A 20,774-nucleotide genomic window follows, 5' to 3' on the forward strand; every position below is an offset into this window, starting at 1 on the left:
TGATGTTTTGTGATCCTGGTGATTCACAGAGCGGAGCTGGCCCTGTGCCTGTGCCGGGGAAGAGAGGAAGAACATGTTCCACCAAGTGTGCCAAGGGAAGCCCACCACACACACGGGGCTGAGCAGTGCTCCAGGAGAGAGCAGAGCTCTGAGCTGAGATGCAGCTGGCACAGCTTCCCAGCAGTCCAGGCGTCGCTGCCCGTCTACACAGGGAGGGAGGGAGGGGACGCTGGCCTCAACTGTGAAGACACTCACGTGTGGACCATGAGGTGCTTTCTCTCCTCAGAGCAATGTAAGGGAGGAGAGAGTGGGAGACTATGATGCAAGGGACCCTCGAGTCCTACTGCCTGAGTGAGTTTTAATTAAAGAAGTTATTGATCTATTAGTAAGCTTCCTCGGGCTAGGATCAGATCTCATAACATTAGATCCCAAGGATCCTAGAATGGTAGAAGTTGATAATAGGTGCTCAATTAAGCACTTTTAGAGAAGATGGGATCAAAAAATGGGAAACTATTTGTGCATAATGACACAATTGCACAAAATAAAGTCATTAAGCATCTTCCATACCTAGGTAGTAACTTAAAATGAACTTTTTATCAGTCCAACTTTGTATCCATTATCAGTATCAATGAAATTTTCCTCTTCCTCATTTATGACATCAGTGAAACATTCTTAAACTTTTAAAAAATATATTTATTTGAAAGGCAAATTGTCATAGAGAAAGGGAGAGACAGAAAGAGAGAAAGATAGAGAGAGATCTTCCATCTACTGGTTCACTCCTTAAATGACCCCAAAAGCCAGGGCTGGGCCAGACAGAAGCTGAGAACCTGGAACTCCATCCTGGTCTCCCATATGGTTGACACGGGCCCAAGTACATGGGCCATCTTCCACTCCCTTCTCAGGCACATTAACAGGTAGCTGGATTGGAAATGGAGCAGCTGGGATTCAAACTAGTACTCTAATATGGGATGTTGCATGCCAGTGTTGTAGGCAGCAGCTTAACCTCCTGTACCGTAACACCAGGCCCAGCATTCTTAAACTTTTTAAAGCAATTAAACTTCCTGCCAAGGAGATGCAAGACCAGGCACTGAACAGATGGCATAAACCTTCACATTATCTTTGTAAGATTCCAGTTTTGGAAAAGACCTATCTGGGTAAGTATTCTCTATATGTTACAGAAGAAGTGACTGAGGCAGGCTTGGTTGGAGGTAAGGGACTTGTTGAACAGAGCTGCTGATGTGGCCAATTAATAGGGTCGTGCCAGGAAGATAAACTTATGCTTCTCACTCGGAGTGCGTGAAACCATGCTTCTGCTGCAGACTGTGTTGGAAACTTTGCCATAAGCTAAGGCAGACCCCAAAGCATGCATCAGATACGGCATCTCTCAGAGCAGATTTCAGCCTTCCAAACCCCCAGAGCCTCTCTGGCTATTCTGCCACTGTTTCGGCTGATGATGAGTTTTTTGTCCAAGGCAGTCTTGGTGACAGTGTTGCCAGGGGTGAGGTGGGAGAAATTGGGGAGAGCATTACGGAGGAGCACTGGCTCCTGCAGCCGCCTCCTCCTTCCACTGCTGACGGCCTCACCGTTTTGGGTTTTCTCACCCTCTAGACTCTTCTGCCTCCATCTAGCATGATCCGCAGACAGACCGAACGTCTTGTGTGCTCATCTGATTCACAGTAGAAAATGCCAAGTTCACTTCCGAAAGACCGGGCCATAGGCATGAGCTTGCGAAGGTTTTGCATTCCCCCTAACAATTTCGTGTCGCTGCGAGTAACCGTTTGGTTTCTGTTTTGTCCAAGAGAAGCTGGCTGGAAGCATCTACATGACACTTTGAGTGGCTTCTTTGTTGTTATATCACCTAAAGGCGCGTGCTGCCACGTTCCTGTGTCTCAACTGTAGATGATTCTGATATTTTGTGGGCACCAGGGATCTTAGTGTCAGAGGGACCATCTCTGAGCGGGAAGACTCCCACAAGACAGCACCACCCAGAGCCACGTCTTACCAAGAGGACTCCTTCTGCCTTAATACAAGCAGTCCAGGTCCCCGGGGTGATTGAAAACGGGTCTGCAAAGCCATTGCCAGGGACGCTGACAAAGGTGGGCTCCTCACTCGGCAGGAAGATGATCTCTTTGCTTTGAGCAGCACCTACCAGAAATACAAAGAACTGCTGAGTCATTTTCAAGCAGTCAGTGCTGATTTTAGGCACTCAGGTTTGAATATGCAGTTTATATCTGGAAAGGCTTAAGGTGATTTACTGATCTTATTTTCAAACAGTATACTTCTATGTATGCAGACGTATAAAATAGACTAGAAAGATACCGATCAGATGTTAGCAGTGGCTGTCTATGCTGGGATTATGAGTGGTTTTTTGAATTCATTAAATAATAATTTTAATCCATTTAAGATGCTTAGGTAAGTTCCTTGCTTTTTAGGAAATGTTCAATATATCACACTAGATATTAGATTATTCTCTCCTTTTTAAGACCATGTATTTATTGGGTAATAAGAACAATTTTTGGTCTTTGTTTCAAACAACGTGTTTTCCTCTGCACTAAACAGAGGGTCTGCAGAAGGTTCAGAGGAAGCAAGCTGGTGCGCCTGAGTTTGGGTGAAACTCCAGAAGAAACGTCTATTCCGAATCCTCGCAGCCACCCTCACCCAACAGACTGTCAGGCCTGGAACTAAGTTCTGTGGATAAGGCAGCAAACACAGGAAGCATGGCCCTGGTTTCCTGAGGGGCGGACGTGGATGGTGAGGTGTCCAGACTAGAACCAGGAGAGCAGGGTGTTGTGTGGCACTGGGGAGGAGCAGCAGCCACACTGTGCAACGTGCAACTGGGCTCTTGACTCCAACTTGGGGAAAGGTGTTGCGGAGGACGAGGGAGCAGGTGTGTGAGTGAACAGAGAGTGGACTGCTGAGGGTGTTGCCATCCAGGAGGCACGGGATTTGTTAGGAAGAGTGCAGAGTCTGAATACTTTGTCTACAGAGACCAGCTGTGAGTTTGGGCGATTTACTGAACCTCTCAGCTTTCAGCTGCACTTCCCCCTCAACCCTCTTCAGTTCAGAGAGTTCTTGCTATGCGAGGACCGAGATGCTATAGACGCTGAAAATGACCACGTAAACCTTCTAGTTTTCCCATTGCTTATTAGTTAATCAGCCTCCAGTCACGAAACCTTGGCTGAAACAACTTGGGAATGGCTTCATCTCGTCCCCCAATCCCGACTGCCGTGGATGCTAAGGACAGATGCTTACCTCTTGATCTTAAACCAAATTTCCACTGGTGCCATTGTGTATCCTTGTGGGAATGCAGATACTTCCTGGAATCTGTTTCCTATGATGGCAGAAGCCCTAAGACTTCCAGGTCTGGTCTCTGACTGTGGCAAGGCTATTCCCTCTTCCATAGCCCCTCTGCCCACAATAATCCCTCTCTCTCCTAGGAGCTCTCTTGGGCTCCCTGCTTTATGGCATTCACCTTAAAAATTCCTAACCTTGCCCATTTCTCCCTGAACTGTTCAGTTTGCTTGAAACAATGGGAGCATTTAGGGCAGGCGGTCAAGCTCTCTCAGTGCCAAAAAGCTGACACCTATTTCACCATGAATGAGTTATAAATTAGCTTTGTTCAGTGAAGTCATCATAAGCCAGTAGGTTCAGCCAAAATACGAGTTAAATCAAGTTTTTAAATGTCAGTTAATGATACATTTACCATGAAAACTTAAATAATCAGAATGTTTAGTATCTAGGAGGTTGATCTAGTAGGAGGTCCCTAAGTCATGGTGTGTGTGTGGTAAGGGGGTTGAGGAGTGAGAGGCTCCTTGGAAGGAAGTTCTATAAAACGGTTGGTTATAAGGCCTTGAGTCAAGCCCAGTTGCGCTCTCTGCTGCCTCCCCAGTCTGCCCCCATGATTGTCCACCACATGCACCTCACCATTGCCATTCATCATCCTCACGAAACATCAAGCCAATGGGGCTGCCTGATCTTAGACTTGAACCTACAAAACTGTGAGCTAAATAAGCCTGTGTTTCCTTCATAAGTAGTTTGTCTTAGGCATTTTGTCATAGGATTCCACAGGATAGCCAGAGAACTGTCTAATCAGACCATGTCCCAGGCTTCATGTGTTATGAGCATGGGTGACCATGGAAATGGGAGCAACTGTTTCCTGACCTGGTCACTTATTAATTGGCAAGAGGAATTTTACCCACCTCCCTTGGCCCAGGATGGGTAAATACTTATATGGCCAGAGACTGCTTCACTTCCAGGGTTAACATATCTCAGGATAACATGAAACAAGGAGAGAGTTGACTTGCCCACATTCAGCATCACCTGTACTTCATCCTGAAAAATAGCAAAATACCACAAAGGATTGAAGAGACAGTATTAAAAGAAATGCTAGCCAACTGGTGACTTTATTCAGGTTTCACAACTGGATGTGCAGTACAAACTCGCATAGACACACAGGTAGGCACATGCACACCCACTGAGCAGGCAGCACACAGAAGAGGGAAACGGGCCCACCTGGGAATGAACTGAAATCACTCACACTCCCTCAGCAACCGAGGTCCCCTTTTAGCCTTTTGTTATTGGGCAGACAGAGCAGAGTTTCAGACGGACTAGGTTAACAAAGCCACAGTGACAGAGGCAACCACCACTGGCTGGCAGAAAAGAAGGAAAGAGAAGAGTATTATTTCACACCACTACCCCCATAGAGATTCCACTCCACGGTCCACTTCACATGCATATAAATCTAAACAGGCACAGAAAACACAGCAACTGATAGTGGCAAAAGCAAGGCAAGAGGCTAAATACATCAGTGGTAAACTCAGGCGTAACTACAATACTGGGTCCGTGTATCTCGTGAAGTTTTATCTCCACCCTATCCAAGGACAATGTGGGCTTCTCATCCTAGAGGAAGTTCCCCTTTCCCCCAGGCCCTGGGCTCACTCTGTGAGCACTGTAGAGCCCAGAACCTTGAACAAAAGACTAAACTATTTTAAAAATTTGTTTATGTATTTATTTGAGAGGCAAAGAGAGCTCCCATCTGCTGGTTCATTCTCCAGATGCCTGTAATAGCCAGGGCTGGGTGGACCACAGCCAACAACTTGCTAAGCCAGGGCTGATCCCAGCCAGGGCTGGGCCCAGACCACAGCCAAGAACTTGACCCAGGTCTTCAGGTGTAGCAAGGACACAACTACCTGACCATCAGGTGCTGCCTCCCAGGGTGCGCATTAGCAGGAAGCTGAGGCTGGGGACAGAGCCATGACACAAACCCAGGCCCCTCCAATAGGGGATGCCAGAGTCCCAACTGATGTCATAGCCCCAGGCCAAATGCCCATCCCAGGAGTAAACTATTCTAATTCTGAACCACAGCTCACAAAACCAGGCGTGGCTGTGGCCCGAGGGAAGTTCAGGATGCTTGGAAATTCTCAAATCAGTGGTTCTGCTACTCTTCCTTGGGTTCAGATGGAGGGAGCACACACTGCATGAGACGTTGGTGACCATGAAGAGTGCTTTGGGGTAGGACCGCTGGCTCTGGAAGCAGGCGCTGCAAGTGACCCACACTGAGGAACTCGGGCTGGCCCTCACAATTTGCCAGGATTCATATTTAAGTGTTCCAAGTGGGAACATAAATATGCAAAAATGTGTGAGGAGCAGAATACAGCAAGTGAACATCCAAGAGACTCTACCCAAGATCCTATGACCAAAAATACTTCCTCAGGAAGTGCATCAGTAGAAATCCAGTCCTTTGTGTGGACCCAGCTATACAGCAAACTAATGTCGTTCAAACGATAAACACCTGTGAGAATCTGGGGACCTGGCTTGGACTCTGAATCCCTCACATCCTATCACGACTCAATAGAAACATTGCTTTTCTCTGAATAATGAAGTAAGATTAGGGCACTAAAGAAACTGGATTGCTGTATTTGGAGGGAAGGGAGAAACAATGAGATTCCTCAGGTCCTGGGTACTATTTTGGAAGGCAGCTTGGCTGTGGAACTTCGGCCAGGCAAAATGCAGCACCAGAATCTTTGAGGGCTCCAGGAGAACTATGTCCTGGTCCCACTTTCTCTATGGGCTGACGGAGAGACAAACAGCAAGGGCACTGAATTTTGAATTGGCTGAGAACAGATGTTGGTTTATTGTGGTTGTCAGCTGACCTCTTACTCTGAATTTCTCTACTTAGAGACCTGGCTTGAAGAGATCAACCCCAGGGGCCAGCGCTGTGGCACAGCAGGTATAGCCACCACCTGCAGTGTTGGCATCCCATATGGGTGCCAGTTTGAGTCCCGGCTGTTCTATTTCCAATCTAGCTCTCTGCTATGGCCTGGGAAAGCAGTAGAAGATGGCCCAAGTCCTTGGGCCCCTGCACCAGCATGGGACACCTGGAGGAAGCTCCTGGCTCCTGGCTTCGGATCAGCGCAGCTCTAGTCATTGTGGCCAATTGGGGAGTGAACCAGCAGATGGAGGATTCTCTCTCTCTCTCTCTCTCTCTCTCTCTGCTTCTCCTGCTGTCTTGTGTAACTCTGACTTTCAAATAAATAAGTAAATCTTTTAAAAAAAGAGAGAGAGAGAGAGACCCACCCCAAAAAGAAAACCCAAGGACAAAACTGTCAGTAGCTCTACAGAAGTATTTAGTTAGAAATCTTTATAAGTTCCAAAGGTAAACAAATAATGTAAAAATTCCCTTACTCATTCTAACGAAAACTCACAATAGATGGATAGAGTGGGAAAGAATGGAGGCAAAGAGAAATATGGAGAAGAACATAAATAGCACTACTAACTATTTATCACAGTGTCTGTTCACATAATAGTTGGGTATTTTAAAAAAAAGCATCAGCCCAAAATTAGCAAGATGAGCTTCATTATAATTATTTAACATAACTCATCTTTATTTTCCACAGATGGCTTTAAAAAATACTTGTTATGTTATAAACATAAAAACATACTACACAAAGTTTATGGGAAAATGGAATTAAAAGTTTATTTTGGTGTGAAAATTTTGAAATCTGTGCATAACATTTTTATAATACTCATTTTCCACAAACTTTTTTGAAGACCCTTCATGTGAAATGGACTTCAAATTATTGTTTTTTGCACCAAAAAAATTGACCTTTTCATTCCATTTTTCATGAACTTTTTGAAGCACCCTCATAGCCTAATATCATTTTGGAAGCTTCCTTCTTATAAAAAGTCCCACAGATAAACAATTTGTCTGTAACCCCTTTGTTTTCTGATTTGGTGACCAAGTTACAGTAACAATGAACTGTGAATCCACGTGTATGCTTTCACTCAAAACTCTACCTTCCCCCAAGCCCCAAGTCTAACCTCAACTCCAACCCCAACCCATACTCTGGCAAAAAGGAATCCTGGAGTCAGGTCTGGGGGGAGTTCCCCTCTAGAGGGCTCATGCGTGTGTGTAGACAGATACTAGAGTGTTCATGTGTGTGTAGACAGATACTAGAGTGTTCATGCGTGTGTAGACAGATACTAGAGTGCTCACGTGTGTGTAGACAGATACTAGAGGGCTCATGTGTGTGTAGACAGATACTAGAGTGCTCATGCATGTGTAGACAGATACTAGAGTGCTCATGCGTGTGTGTCCACAGCTACTCTGCTATGAAGACTTCCCTGCTGGCTGTGTACCTGCACGGGGGTCATCTGGGCATATCCTCTCCAGCTAAACTCAGGAAACGTCAGGGGATCGAATCCAAACCGAAGGGCTCCTCCGGCAGGTGTGGTGCCTTCTTCGATCTCATACTTCATATGATGCAAATCCGGGAAATAGTAGTTCTTTTCAGGACTTTTAGAAATAAAAAGTAAAGTAAATGCGGATGCAGCAAGTTAGATTCATGGATCGTCTCAATGTTCTTTAACCTCGATATTTGGTGCTAAAAGAACTCCGCAAAGCTCACAGAGTGCATTAAAGAAGGACAAAGACAAGGGGCCCCTGCTTTCTCCGTAAAGTATTGCTTGCATTCATGTTTACATCCCCATAAACGATACCTAACACTTACTCGTTCCAAGAAGGAAGATGAGAAAGTCATTTAGCACAACCCATACGTGTAGCATCCTTTACTATGTTCTAAATGCTTGTTAACAACTTAGCAAAGTCAAATGAGGCTCTGAACTATGTATTGTTGCACACTCATAAGCACTCATTGGACAAATACGAATATCTACACGCCAGGCACTGCTGCTATGCACTACAGCTACAATAGTGCACATGATATAAAGTCTTTCGTGTACTTAATTGTTTAAAAGGCATAGGGACTGAAACAGATGAGAGATCTTCCATGCACTGGTTCACTCTTCAAAGGCCCACAACAGCATGAAATCCAAACCAGGTCTCCCAGCTGGGAGGAAGGTCCCCAAGTACTCGAGCCACCGCCTGCTGCCTCCCCAGTTGGGCATTAGCAGGAAACTGGAAGTGGAGCTGGGCGCCGCAAGCAGTGTCTTAACCACTGCACCAAATGCCTACTCAAAGTGAATGTGCATGCTTTTGAAACATATAGGAAAACCTTAAAATGCCCGGATAATATTCTAAACAATCATTTGGGAGGATTTCATACAAAAGGATATAATTTTTGCCGAACTAGAGAAAGGATGCTGTGACATCTACATTGCTGGTTTGCTGTCCCCTTTACCTCAGTCACTATTCAATAATCAACCAAAGGACATGCTCTACATTTAGAGGTGTAAATAACATGGGATGTAATGTAAAAAAGTCAATGTTTTTTGCCTCTGACTGGGTCATTTAATTCTGATTCGGTTGCATTATTACAACCCTGAAATTAGCCAATCACTTATATCACAGAAAAGAGAAAAAAATGTTTGCCAGTTACATAGGGGGAAGGTTCACTTTAGTAACACAGGGTGGAAAGAGGCAAAACTCTGGTGGGGAACGTTTATGAGCTATTAACAAAGTTCCTCTGGTCCTGGCGAGGCTTACAGGTTTGCAGGACAAGTCTGCAGGTGCGCCCTTCCCCCAGATCTTCCATATAGAATTCTAGCAGTGAGAGCCAATCCGGATGACAGAGGAAAAGCATAGACTTCTGGAATTCAAATGCTGGGAACACGGAGGGAAAGGAGGGAGGCCCCGCACTGAAGGCACACAATTTACCCTACCAACATGTAAGATTTGCCAACCTGTTGATGCTACTAGTGGTGAAAGTACTTGAGATTCAGAAGAGACTGCACGGCCCAGAGTTTCCAGCATATGACTAAAAGTTAGAATATGAAAACTTCACTTCTTCTACCCTCCACTGGGGGAAAATTATGAATGAATTATGGTTTCAAAATCCATACAAAGTGTGCAATGTAATGGGCAGAGATAGCTGCTGCGACACCGCATGGGGCTCCATCTCCACGTCACTCCCTTGCACCAACACTACATTTGAATTTACTTCTGCATGGAACAGGCACTTCTTCCCCACTTCTAAGCTTTCCTATTGTTCCATCTGCCCACCCAGTCCCAAATAACACACTCGGCCTCTCTGCTCCCTGAGCCATGAGTCCAAGGGAGAAACAGGAACTGAACCCCACTGGCCGCAGAACCTGCGTTCTTCCCCCTTCTCACTGCCTCTCTGTACCAGGGCGGGGCTGCGTGTCTGCTGGCTCCTCGTGCGGTGGCTGACACGCTGAGGCTAGGTCACCGGATGCTGCTGCATGCTTCCAGCTCTCCTCTCGCCCACCTGGCTTTTTGTGCCCACGGGAACTTTCGAGAGCAGCTGTCCCATGGCCTGTGCAGTGGAACGGGTTTTACCGGCGACCTCACTTCCTGCTCTAATCAATTCACTGACAAAGATCCAGTTTCCAGTTATACAGGACAGTGTCCTCTGCCCTCTGTCCTCAGCTGCTTCTCTCTCCACAGGGTTGTAGCACAGGCAAGAACGTTGGAGACAGTTGCTACGGCTGGCGTGTGTCTCCCAAAGGTTCAGGCACTAGAAGCTTCCACCTCATTGTGGGGAGGGTATGAGAGATGGGGGAACTCTTAAGAGGCGGGGCCTAGCGAAAGGTCATGAGGTCACTGGAAATGCTGTCCTCAGAGGGATCAGCACAGTTCCTGTGTGACCCCAGTTAGTTCCTACAAGGTGAGGCATTACAGACCCAGCTCTCTCGGCCACGTGGCTTCCTGCTTGGCTTGTAATCATCTCCCACCTGTGACCTGCCCTGAGACCCCTGCCAGCATCTGTGCCCTGCTGTTTGCACTTGCAGCCTGCATGTCTGGGAGCGAAACGGACCCCTTTTCTGCCTAAGTTACCCAAGCTCAGGGCCTTTGTTACAGCAACGGAAGGCAGACTCAGACACTTGTCTGCCACGTGTTAACTCAGAAGCAACCTCCCCGCAGACTCACCGCTGGCACGCCTCCCCGGCGACGTGCTCCCGGCACGGGCACTCTCCCGAGGGCCCGCTGCACATGGTGGTGAGCGCTCCGCCAACGTCACAGCGGCACCCTGCAAGTCGGGGAGCGGCAATGGTTACCCACCAGACCATCTCCATGCGGAACGCTTTCCCTCTCTCTACACGAGGGAAACCTTTCCCCTCCACATCTCACCTCTGGCAGGTGTCTGGAATAGGCGGAGCCTTCCAAATTCAGGGAGCCCTGGCCCTCCAAAAGCCTACATCTAAACTGGAGGAGTGGTATCCAGTACCATGGTGAGAGTAGCCCAAGAACGGAACCTGATTTAGAAACAGCTCCATCGGCCGGCGCCGCGGCTCACTAGGCTAATCCTCCGCCTTGCAGCGCTGGCACACCAGGTTCTAGTCCCGGTCGGGGCACCGGATTCTGTCCCGGTTGCCCCTCTTCCAGGCCAGCTCTCTGCCGTGGCCAGGGAGTGCAGTGGAGGATGGCCCAAGTACTTGGGCCCTGCATCCCATGGGAGACCAGGAGAAGTACCTGGCTCCTGCCATCGGATCAGTGCTGTGCGCCGGCCGCGGCAGCCATTGGAGGGTGAACCAACGGCAAAGGAAGACCTTTCTCTCTGTCTCTCTCTCTCACTGTCCACTCTGCCTGTCAAAAAAAAAAAAAAAAAAAAAAAAAAAAAGAAAAGAAACAGCTCCATCATAAATAACATGTACCAAGGGAGGACACTGTAAGAGATTCATGAATGGCCTCAGGGAATAACAGCTTGCAATTTCACTCTTCGACATAGTTTACTTAATCACTTATTTGAGAGACAGGGAGAATTCTCATCTACTGGTTCATTCCTCAAATGCCCGTAACAGCTGGGGCTGGGCCAGGCTAAATCCAGGAGCTCAGAACTTGACCCAGTCTCTCATGTGGGTGACAGAGATCCAATTACTTAGTTCACCACCATTGCCTCCCAAGGTTGCCATCAGCCGGAAGCTGGGTATTGAAGCCAGGTGCAGATACCCTAACCATTGGGCTAAACAATCACTCTACCTTTTTGATAATACAAAATATATCTTTAAAATTACTAAGTCTTGATATTATTTATAAACTTCATCCTCCTTCAGCTACTATTTTTAAAATTAAATCAACAATGTGCTGGTAGACATGAAGTGGCAGCAGCCCTATTTGCAATTTATGATCAACTTCAAAGGAGCATTTGCCTAAATTCCCTAGATGGAAGGTTTCAGTGCGAGCCCATCCAAAAGTCTGCCTGAAGACAATGAACACACGAGGAGGTTCCCCGACAGTCTGCGTCCACCAACACTTGTCTTTGCTCAGGAGCCACCAGAAGTATTTACCTTGACACCCAAAGTAATTGCTCTTTTCCAAAGCAAAATATCCATCTTCACAGGTGTCACAGGCATCGCCAGTCACATGAAGCTTGCAGGAACAGTCACCATCTCCCTGCAGAGCCATGAGCCAGAGGACAGAATGTGATACAATTCCAGAATTCGTTCATCTTCGAGATGGCAAACGGACTGCACAATAGGAAGCCACGTGGGCAGGACCTGAGAAAGATGGCCCAGCTCCATACGACTAGAGAGGTACGAATACACTCCCCGGAAACCCCACAGGCACGGACACGAACATTCTGCAGGACCTCAGCTCACATTACCTGCCCACACTCTCCAATTCCACTGGCTGTGCCCGCCTCGTGGCATTGGCATTCTGCAGAGACAAGAAACAAGGGTTACATAAAAGACAGTTCTCTGGCTCTGGGAACGTCCCCTGCCTGCAACACGACACATACAATCAGACTTTCCAGCCTACACAAGCAGAGTTACAGCTTGTACCACTGAGGCCTAAGATTGGGTTGTTTTCTGGGGTTAGGAGAACAAACTAATCAAGACCCTCTGTTCACAAGGAGCAAGCAGTGTATGGCTACTCCAGGGCAGAAGCTACAATGGTGTGGGATTTTCAAATGATTCTAACGTCAAGGTCATCATTCACAGGCTGGCATGAAAATCTGCTCTATTCAAGGATATGGATTCTGTTTAATGCCTTTACCTCAGTGTTTTTAAGTTATCTTGGCCTCAAAATAAGCATGAAATTAAAAGCAGAAAGAGTGGATTATAATAAAGCCAGGAGATTAAAACCATTGGTTAAGCAGCTTTCTTCACAAATAACCAAATACATAAGGAAATAGGCTACAGATCATTTGCCAAGATTCTGAAGATGACAGAAGTGCTGCCCACAGTGTGTGTCTATACAAATTTCACACAAATTGAACTGATTCAACAAAGGGCACCTCTGCAGGTAAGTAGAGAAAATGAAGAGGAAGCTACAATGTAGTAAATTATGGAGATAAGAAATCTTACCTGAACACCCATCGGGGTTTTCTTTGACCAGATTCCAATATAATGGTTTGCAGATGCTACAAGTAGGGCTTTCAACATGAAGCTTGCATTGACAATAATCCTTTAAGGAAAATCAAACTAACATTTGACATCTTGGCATTAAGACCTATTTTGAAATATGTATTCTGAGAAAAGGCTTGTCACAGAAAGTTTCCCGCTAAGGTTGTCCCTGGGAGGCAGTGGTGACGGCTCAAGTAATTGGGTTCCTGCCACCCATGTGGGAAGCTGGGATTGAGTTCCCAGCTCCTGGTTTTTGCCCTGGCCCACCCTGGCTGTTTAGGCAGGAGGGTAAACTAATAGATGAAAGCTCTCTCTCTCTCTATGTGTCTTTTTCTTTGTCAATCAAATAATTTTTAATTCTTTTTAAAGAAAGAAAAGTAATTTAGTTTCTTTGGAGGTAATAAAAGCACTGGATTGATTTCAGCAATCTACTAATTGATTTTGGCTTTTTAATTCATTTTATTATTATCCACATAATCTATATGCGTGAATAAAAAGAAATCAAAAAATACAGAAGGAATATATGTCACTCTTATATTTATGAGACCCTCAGTGTCTGTTGAGGCTGTTACAGGATGGATTTAAATTTAAATGGAAAAATATCTTGAGAGTTAATTTGTTGGGAAACAGAAAAGTGTCATGTTTATCTCCAAGTGCTTTGTTTGAGACATGAGATTCACTGCCGCAGGCTTCAGTACCACTGAGCCCCAGCCTTCAGGCAGTGGAAGCCCCTCCCCCTGGGCCACTCAGTGCCTGGAGGTCAGCAACCCCAGGCCCTGTGGCCAAAGAGTCGTCATTTCTAAAAGTTGTAGAAAATTATCCCAAATACCAAAGTATTGTACTTGGTATAAAATAAAAGAAGTTGCAATTGCTTTGTGCACAATTTTATTTGATGTGTCATTGGCCACTGGCCTCACTTTTATTAATTATGCAAACCAGCCTTATGCACAGCTCCATGGAGGCAACCTCCCCAGAGTAACCTACAGCAGGTAACAAACTCAGGGCTGCAGAATTAAAAGTTTAAAGAAAACTTATTCTCCTGGTTTTTTTTTTTATTTTTTTATTTTTTTATTTTTTATTTTTTGACAGGCAGAGTGGACAGTGAGAGAGAGAGACAGAGAGAAAGGTCTTCCTTTGCCATTGGTTCACCCTCCAATGGCCGCCGCTGCAGCCGGCGCACCGCGCTGATCCGATGGCAGGAGCCAGGATCCAGGTGCTTTTCCTGGTCTCCCATGGGGTGCAGGGCCCAAGCACCTGGGCCATCCTCCACTGCACTCCCTGGCCATAGCAGAGAGCTGGCCTGGAAGAGGGGCAACCGGGACAGAATCCGGCGCCCCAACCGGGACTAGAACCCGGTGTGCCGGCGCCGCAAGGTGGAGGATTAGCCTATTGAGCCACGGCGCCGGCTATTCTCCTGGTTTTGAAATCAAAACTCATAGACTCATATATGCACTTTGAGAAAGAACAAATATCTCCTTAAGCAATCTGTCTGGAGGCTTATTTTAGCTTTCTTGTAATTTCAGCTGGAATTGCAACCCTTAGATATCAATTCTCTACTTACCAAACTGGAGTCGGTGGTACCGGCTGGGTCACAGGCGAGGCTGGAGCCTGTGCATGATCGAGAAATGTTTTCAGTGTCTGGGGACTTGTTTGGGTTTTTGTGTCTCTGTTCTGATATGCCTCAAAATTTTAAAAGTTGCGCTTCCTTTTTAAAAACAATGTATCTACACTTACACATTTGATAGATGAAAAATAAACCCTTTGTGTGCAATAATTCATGGCAAGTCACCCTGCATGTGATCCCTCTCCCCAAATTACTCCTTCTGCTACTCACCACCTCCATACCCTCCCACGTCTAATGGGTGATGGAGATATTTAAAAATTTTGAGCATCTTTATTATGGCCCAGAAGGGGGCAATATTGAACCAGGAGATTGTAACTTGTCTATTGCAAAGTGACAGAATCTGTAAGTATGTTGGTTGGTTAACTGAGAGTGAATTCTGTAATTATCACAACCCCTTTGTTTAGGAATCAATTAGTGTGCTTTCCTGTCTGCCACTCTGGCACCGCGAGCCCAAGATCACCTCTCCACCATAACCAGGGATCTCACCAAGTCCCGGGATGACTGATTCACTGTGTTGGATCCGAAAATGGGTTGAAGAAGCCTGTTTTGAGCCTGGTTCTGCATACTTTTAAATAACCCCACAGTGGGCTCTTGCTACAAATAAATGTCCCTTAGCCTCCCTGCCTTCATTTCCTCTTTGTCTCAGTTTTCCCTGGGTGACTCGCTTTCACTTTGTCTCTCTCTCAGACCTCAGGCCTCAACCTGGTGCCTCTAGGATTCATCTGGGAAGGCTTTGGGTCTGCGTCTGCGCTGTGCCCAGACGGCCCTGACACGAGGTTCCCAGGGTTGCTGGGGACAGGAGGGGCTCTGGGAAAACCATGTTCTCGCGGTGGAAAGCCTGGCTCAGCCTGCCACAGGCACCGCTTCTCCACAGAGCAAGAGTCCCCTAAAACCAGCTGTTGGGGTCACCAGCCGGGCTGTGGAGGCTGCACATCAAGGAGCTGGGGGAGACCCATGAATACCTCATTTCTGTCCCTCCTGCCTGGGAACACGCCACCTCCCAATCGATTTGCATCTCCTCCTTGGCTCACTCTTTTTTTTTTTTTTTTTTTTTTTTTTTTGACAGGCAGAGTTAGACAGTGAGAGAGAGACAGAGAGAAAGGTCTTCCTTCCGTTGGTTCACCCCCCAAATGGTTGCTACAGCTGGCACGCTGTGCCAATCAGAAGCCAGGAGCCAGGTGCTTCCTCCTGGTCTCCCATGCAGGTGCAGGGCCCAAGGACTTGGGCCATCCTCCACTGCACTCCCAGGCCACAGCAGAGAGCTGGCCTGGAAGAGGGGCAACCGGGACAGAATCCGGCACCCCGACCAGGACTAGAACCCAGTGTGCCTGTGCCATAGGCGGAGGATTAGCCTAGTGAGCCTCAGCGCTGGCCAAGCTCACTCTTTCCAAACCGCATGGAGTCCAGGGTCCGCAGCACCCTGTCCTGCAGGGCAGAGACACAGCACAGACCCTGCTCTGCCTGCAGCAAGGGGGCCTCCTAGAAAGAGGCCCAGCGCTGCCAACATCAGGGCCACTGCCAGTAACAAGAGGAGGCTCAGGGGGCTGGCGCTGTGGCACAGTGGGTTAAAGCCCTGGCCTGAAGTGCTGGCATCCCATATGGGCACCAGTTCTATTCCCGGCTGCTCCTCTTCCAATCCAGCTCTCTGCTATGGCCTGTGAAAGCAGAGGATGGCCTAAGTCCTTGGGCCCCTGCACCCACGTGGGAGACCCGAAAGAAGCTCCTGGCTCCTGGCTTTGCATCAGCGCAGCTCTGGCTATTGTGGCTATCTGGGGAGTGAACCAGCGGATGGAAGACCTCTCCCTCTCTCTCTACCTCTTCTGTAACTCTTTCAAACAAATAAAATAAATCTTTAAAAAAGCAAAAAAAGAGGAGGCACAGTGCCTGGGCACACGGGACAACAAGCACCAAGGAGTCACCTTTGCCATACTGCTCTGCCCTGAGAACTGGCAACTACACAGAAAAAAAAAAAAAAAAAAAAACCCTTATAGCACATGGGAACCGAAATCCCTTTTGGTTAGGAACAGATCATTTGTGGATTCCTTTGCGAATGCATATCTTCAGGGCACTTGAACTGGGAGGAACCAGGGAGATTGGGTCAAATGTGAGGGAGTGACCAGAGCTGTGTGTTGGGGAGTGGGGGGCTCTTCTGAAGGGGCTGCACACACCGGCGGCCAGCCCTGCGGTGCTCTGCCGGCTCCCTTACCTTGGCAGTGGGGGAAGTCAAAGGCTCCCGAGAGACACCTGTCACACTGCCGTCCTGTAATCCCCGGCTGGCATTCACACTGTCCGGTCTCTGGGTTGCAGGGCACTGGGTAGGATCCGAGCGCGGAACACTGGCAGGCTGGGGGGTGAAAGGAACTCAGATTCAGGTGCAGGGTGGGAGTGGGTGGGAGGGACAGTGTCCTGGATCAGAGCACAGGGTTGGGGCCAGGAAGACCCAAACACAGATTACAGCTCCGCCGCTTATTTCATCTGGAACCTGACACAAGTTGCTCAGCTGCTCCCAGCCTCAGTCTCCCCTTCCGTAAATGGGAGCGACACTAGCATCCACCTGGTAAGATTGTTGTGGGATTAAATAATACTTTTTTTTTTTTATTTTTTTGACAGGCAGAGTGGACAGTGAGAGAGAGAGACAGAGAGAGAAAGGTCTTCCTTTGCCGTTGGTTCACCCTCCAATGGCCGCCGCTGCAGCCGGCGCACCGTGCTGATCCGATGGCAGGAGCCAGGAGCCAGGTGCTTTTCCTGGTCTCCCATGGGGTGCAGGGCCCAAGCACCTGGGCCATCCTCCACTGCACTCCCTGGCCACAGCAGAGAGCTGGCCTGGAAGAGGGGCAACCGGGACAGAATCCGGCGCCCCGACCGGGACTAGAACCCGGTGTGCCGGCGCCGCAAGGTGGAGGATTAGCCTATTGAGCCACGGCGCCGGCCGGATTAAATAATACTTGAAAGACTTGGGGCCAGCACCTGCCATAGTGAATGCTCAACTAGTGCTAGCTTGTATTTCGGTCACTAATTTTGTATTGAACAAGATCAGCTGGGGGTGGGTGAGGGCTGGGGGAGGCTTCCCACCTTCAGGAATCAGTGCTCATGGCGGGTATAGTTGAGAGGGGCTGTGCCTCACCAGAAAGTCCACTTTAATCCCACAACCCACTGGGAATCAACCACAAACCATGCCAGTCCAGATCAGGCAGCAACTGTTTTCTCTGTCCTCCTGTTTTCACACCTAGTTTTCAACTTCTGGAGTAGTTGAATAATCATGGACAAAGTTATGCAGACAGGGTTAGGAATGGATGGGAAAGGCATCCCAGTATCCCAGTAACACCCCATGCTGTTACCATCATCTCTCGCTAAGCAAGTGACTAAGGCACAGGCTGGGAACAGGTGTTAAGCATAGTGGTTAAGACATCCACATCCCACATCTGAGTGCCTGGGTTTCATTCCTGGCTCTGATTCCCGACTCCAGCTTCCTACTAATTGCATTCTGGGAGGCAGCAGGTGATGGCTCCTGTGGTTGGTCCCTGCCACCCACATGGGCGACCTGGATCGGGTTCTCGGCTCCTGGTGTCAGCTCAGCCCAGCTGATCATATCTGAGGAGTCAGCCAGAGGGTAGGAGCTGTCTTTATCTGTCTCTCTAATCAATAAAAACTCACATAAAAAGTAAAATAAAGAAAAAAGCAGGTGCAGGTGGACAGAAGATTCTGATTGTTCTCTCTGCTGCCTTCCCGCTGGGCCTGGCTCCTAATGCACTCTGTGCAGTAAACTCCTCCAGCGCTGTAATTGCTCAGTGTCAAGTGAAGTTCATAACTTAAGTGGTATTTCCAAAGTCACCAAATCAGTCCATAGCAGAGGGCTTCAGTCTCTGTGTATTCAAATACCGACTGTCACTCAATAGTCATGCAATCATGAGCAAGCTGCTTAGTCTCATTAAGCCTCAGTTCCCTCTTCTGTCAATTGGGGCTGATGATAGTAAATGCCTACTTCCTAAGATCATCAGAGAGTCACCAGCAATAAGGTGCGAAAAGCACCGAGCACAATGCTTGGCATACAGGAAGTCCTCAGTGTTTGCTCTATTAATGTTCTCATTCTAATCATCCAAGGCCCCCACTGCTGGAGAAGATGCATTTTATGCTAGCTCACACTGAATTAATGGAATGAATTAGTCTTTCTTACTTCCAAATTTATACTTGGTGTATTTTTTTATTAAAATGCAACTTTGCAAAATATCAAAAATTCCACACTAGCTGGGGCCTTGGGAAAGAAAATATTCCTAAGTCCCAATTCTTGTGATTTACTTACAGGTCATCGGAATGATTTAGCCTGGGCACATGGAACACCTCTGAGGGTGGACCACACCGTTTTCAATCTTTGAGAGAACTTGACCACCCTTCTTCTCTAAGTTACTCTAAAAGCACTTCTTAGCAACACTGATCATGAAGACAGAGTTTGCCCTAGTTGTCAATGGAATAATAAACTCTCGGACAGAAGGGAACATGGCTAGTGTTTTCAATATCAATTGCCTGGGCCTTCAATGGGCCGCGTGTCTTGCTCAGGGTTTTCAGTTAGAGAATGCCCCAATTGTCATCTTCCTGTTTTACCTTTATCCAGCCAGCAGATATTAACTGCAGGCCTACTGTGTTCAACAGTACTGTAGCCAGATGTTGTGGGGGAGTACGTACCAAACAACACACACTTCCCGTTCTCAAGAACCAAAAATCCAGAAGAGGGGCTGGAGAATTCCTGACATGGTATAAAGTACCCCACCCTGCCAGAGACTAAATGTGAGAGACCTGTCTAATGCTGCTGTCAGCTGGTAGCAGACAGCAGGTCAAGACTGCTCTCCTACTGCCATCTCCAGCAGTGCTCTTTCCCACTAGGCCTGTCTGCAGGAAGGAAGTCCCTACATAATGGCAGATTTCTGAGGAAGTGTTCTTGGGCTCTGTGATGTCAGCATGGCTAAGCTGTATGTGCTCAGATGTTTGGGGAAACACCAGCCTAGACATTGTTGTGAAGGTTGGTCTTAGATGAAATCAGCATTTAAATCAGTAGACATTTAGATGAGATCGGGTGTGTTCAGGGTGCTATGGCTGTAGACAATCTACTAGTAGACACTTAGTAAAGCAAACTATCTTTCATAACGTGGGTGGGCCTTATCCAATCAGTGGAAGGCCTTCAAAGAACATCTTCCAAGGAAAGAGGAACTCTGCATACAGACTGCTTTTAGCTTGCAGCTATGAAAACAACTCTTCTCCATGTCTCCAGCCTTCCGGCCTACCTTGCAGATTTTGGACTTGCCAGCCCACACAACTGTGTGAACCATTTCCTTAAAATAAATAGATCTATGTATCAGGGCTGGCTCTATGGCATAGTGGATTGAGCCTCTGCTGCAGCACTGGTATTCCATATGGGCGCCAGTTTGAGTCCTGGCTGCTCTACTTCTGATCCAGCTCTCTGCTATGGTCTGGGAAAGCAGTGGAAGATGGCCCAAGTTCTTGGGCCCCTGTATCTGCATTGGAGACCTGAGACATGCTGTTTCTCTGGAGAACACCAATACAGATGTTGGCACCAAGAAAAACATGTCTATAGGAACAGAATCTTAAGAAGCAGTTCTCTGAATTGGTTTTGGGGCTTATGCAATTGGTTCTCTAATCTGATTACATTTGGAGGCACAGATGTCTATTTCCAGCAGTGAAGAGAGCACAGATATCCCATGGTGCGGTGTGGCAACTGAGATATGCATAAATGATACTATTGGATATTCCTACCCAGCACTTCTAAGAGTTTCTGGGAGGTCATGGATTTGATAACTTATGACACTGTTGTCACACTAACTCAATTCCCGAACTTGCAAGTGTCTGCTGTTAAAGCGAGGGTACTGCTTGGTAAGGACTGGGATTCTGAAAACTGATTTGGGGATGTACAGGAGGATCAAGATGAAGGTGGGGACATGGAGTTCCTAAATGCTGACGAGTCTTCTATGTCAGTAGACGCAACCTTTCCCCCACGGCTGGGTGAATTAATACTGCCTTGACTGAGGGAACTGAAATCGCCTCCCCTGGAGTAGTGAACTGCCTTGCAAGACACTTCTGAGTCTCCCCAGGATCCGCTCCTTCCACCCCTCTTTCCTGTAGGCTAACGATGAGACTCAAGCACCAGTGGGCCCTGAAAGGTGGGGCACAACATGTGTACACTCCAAAAGAATTATGTGATTTTCCAATTTAAACAGCCAGGAATCCGACAAAAGTGAGTGCTGGATACAAAGTGTGTGAGAACTGTTGCCATCGAGTTGGAAAATGTCATGCAGTGGGGGCTCATTGGCTCTCAGGGTGGTGAGGGCCAAGTACTGGCACTTACCCACCAAAACCAAGGTGGGCACGGATACCA

The 20,774-nt window shown here is 47.5% G+C and overlaps 1 protein-coding gene across 2 annotated transcripts in view; it reads right to left on the reverse strand.

Annotated features, from left to right (window-relative positions):
• Window positions 1–20,774, reverse strand: part of LAMA3 (laminin subunit alpha 3) — a 257,005-nt gene that overhangs the window by 124,147 nt on the left and 112,084 nt on the right. The window contains exons 13-21 of one of the 2 annotated variants that reach the window (XM_008261146.4): window positions 16,596–16,733; window positions 14,327–14,373; window positions 12,727–12,826; window positions 12,024–12,076; window positions 11,707–11,812; window positions 10,349–10,448; window positions 7,639–7,795; window positions 4,200–4,332; window positions 2,003–2,145 (exon numbers count right to left, since the gene is read on the reverse strand). In XM_008261146.4, the coding sequence (XP_008259368.2) occupies window positions 2,003–2,145; window positions 4,200–4,332; window positions 7,639–7,795; window positions 10,349–10,448; window positions 11,707–11,812; window positions 12,024–12,076; window positions 12,727–12,826; window positions 14,327–14,373; window positions 16,596–16,733 (977 nt within the window). The remainder of the gene's footprint in view (window positions 1–2,002; window positions 2,146–4,199; window positions 4,333–7,638; window positions 7,796–10,348; window positions 10,449–11,706; window positions 11,813–12,023; window positions 12,077–12,726; window positions 12,827–14,326; window positions 14,374–16,595; window positions 16,734–20,774) is intronic. The other variant, XM_051851337.2, reaches the window with a different exon arrangement.

This window comes from Oryctolagus cuniculus, chromosome 10, assembly GCF_964237555.1.
Source record: "Oryctolagus cuniculus chromosome 10, mOryCun1.1, whole genome shotgun sequence".
In the NCBI taxonomy this organism is placed as follows: Eukaryota; Metazoa; Chordata; class Mammalia; order Lagomorpha; family Leporidae; genus Oryctolagus; species Oryctolagus cuniculus.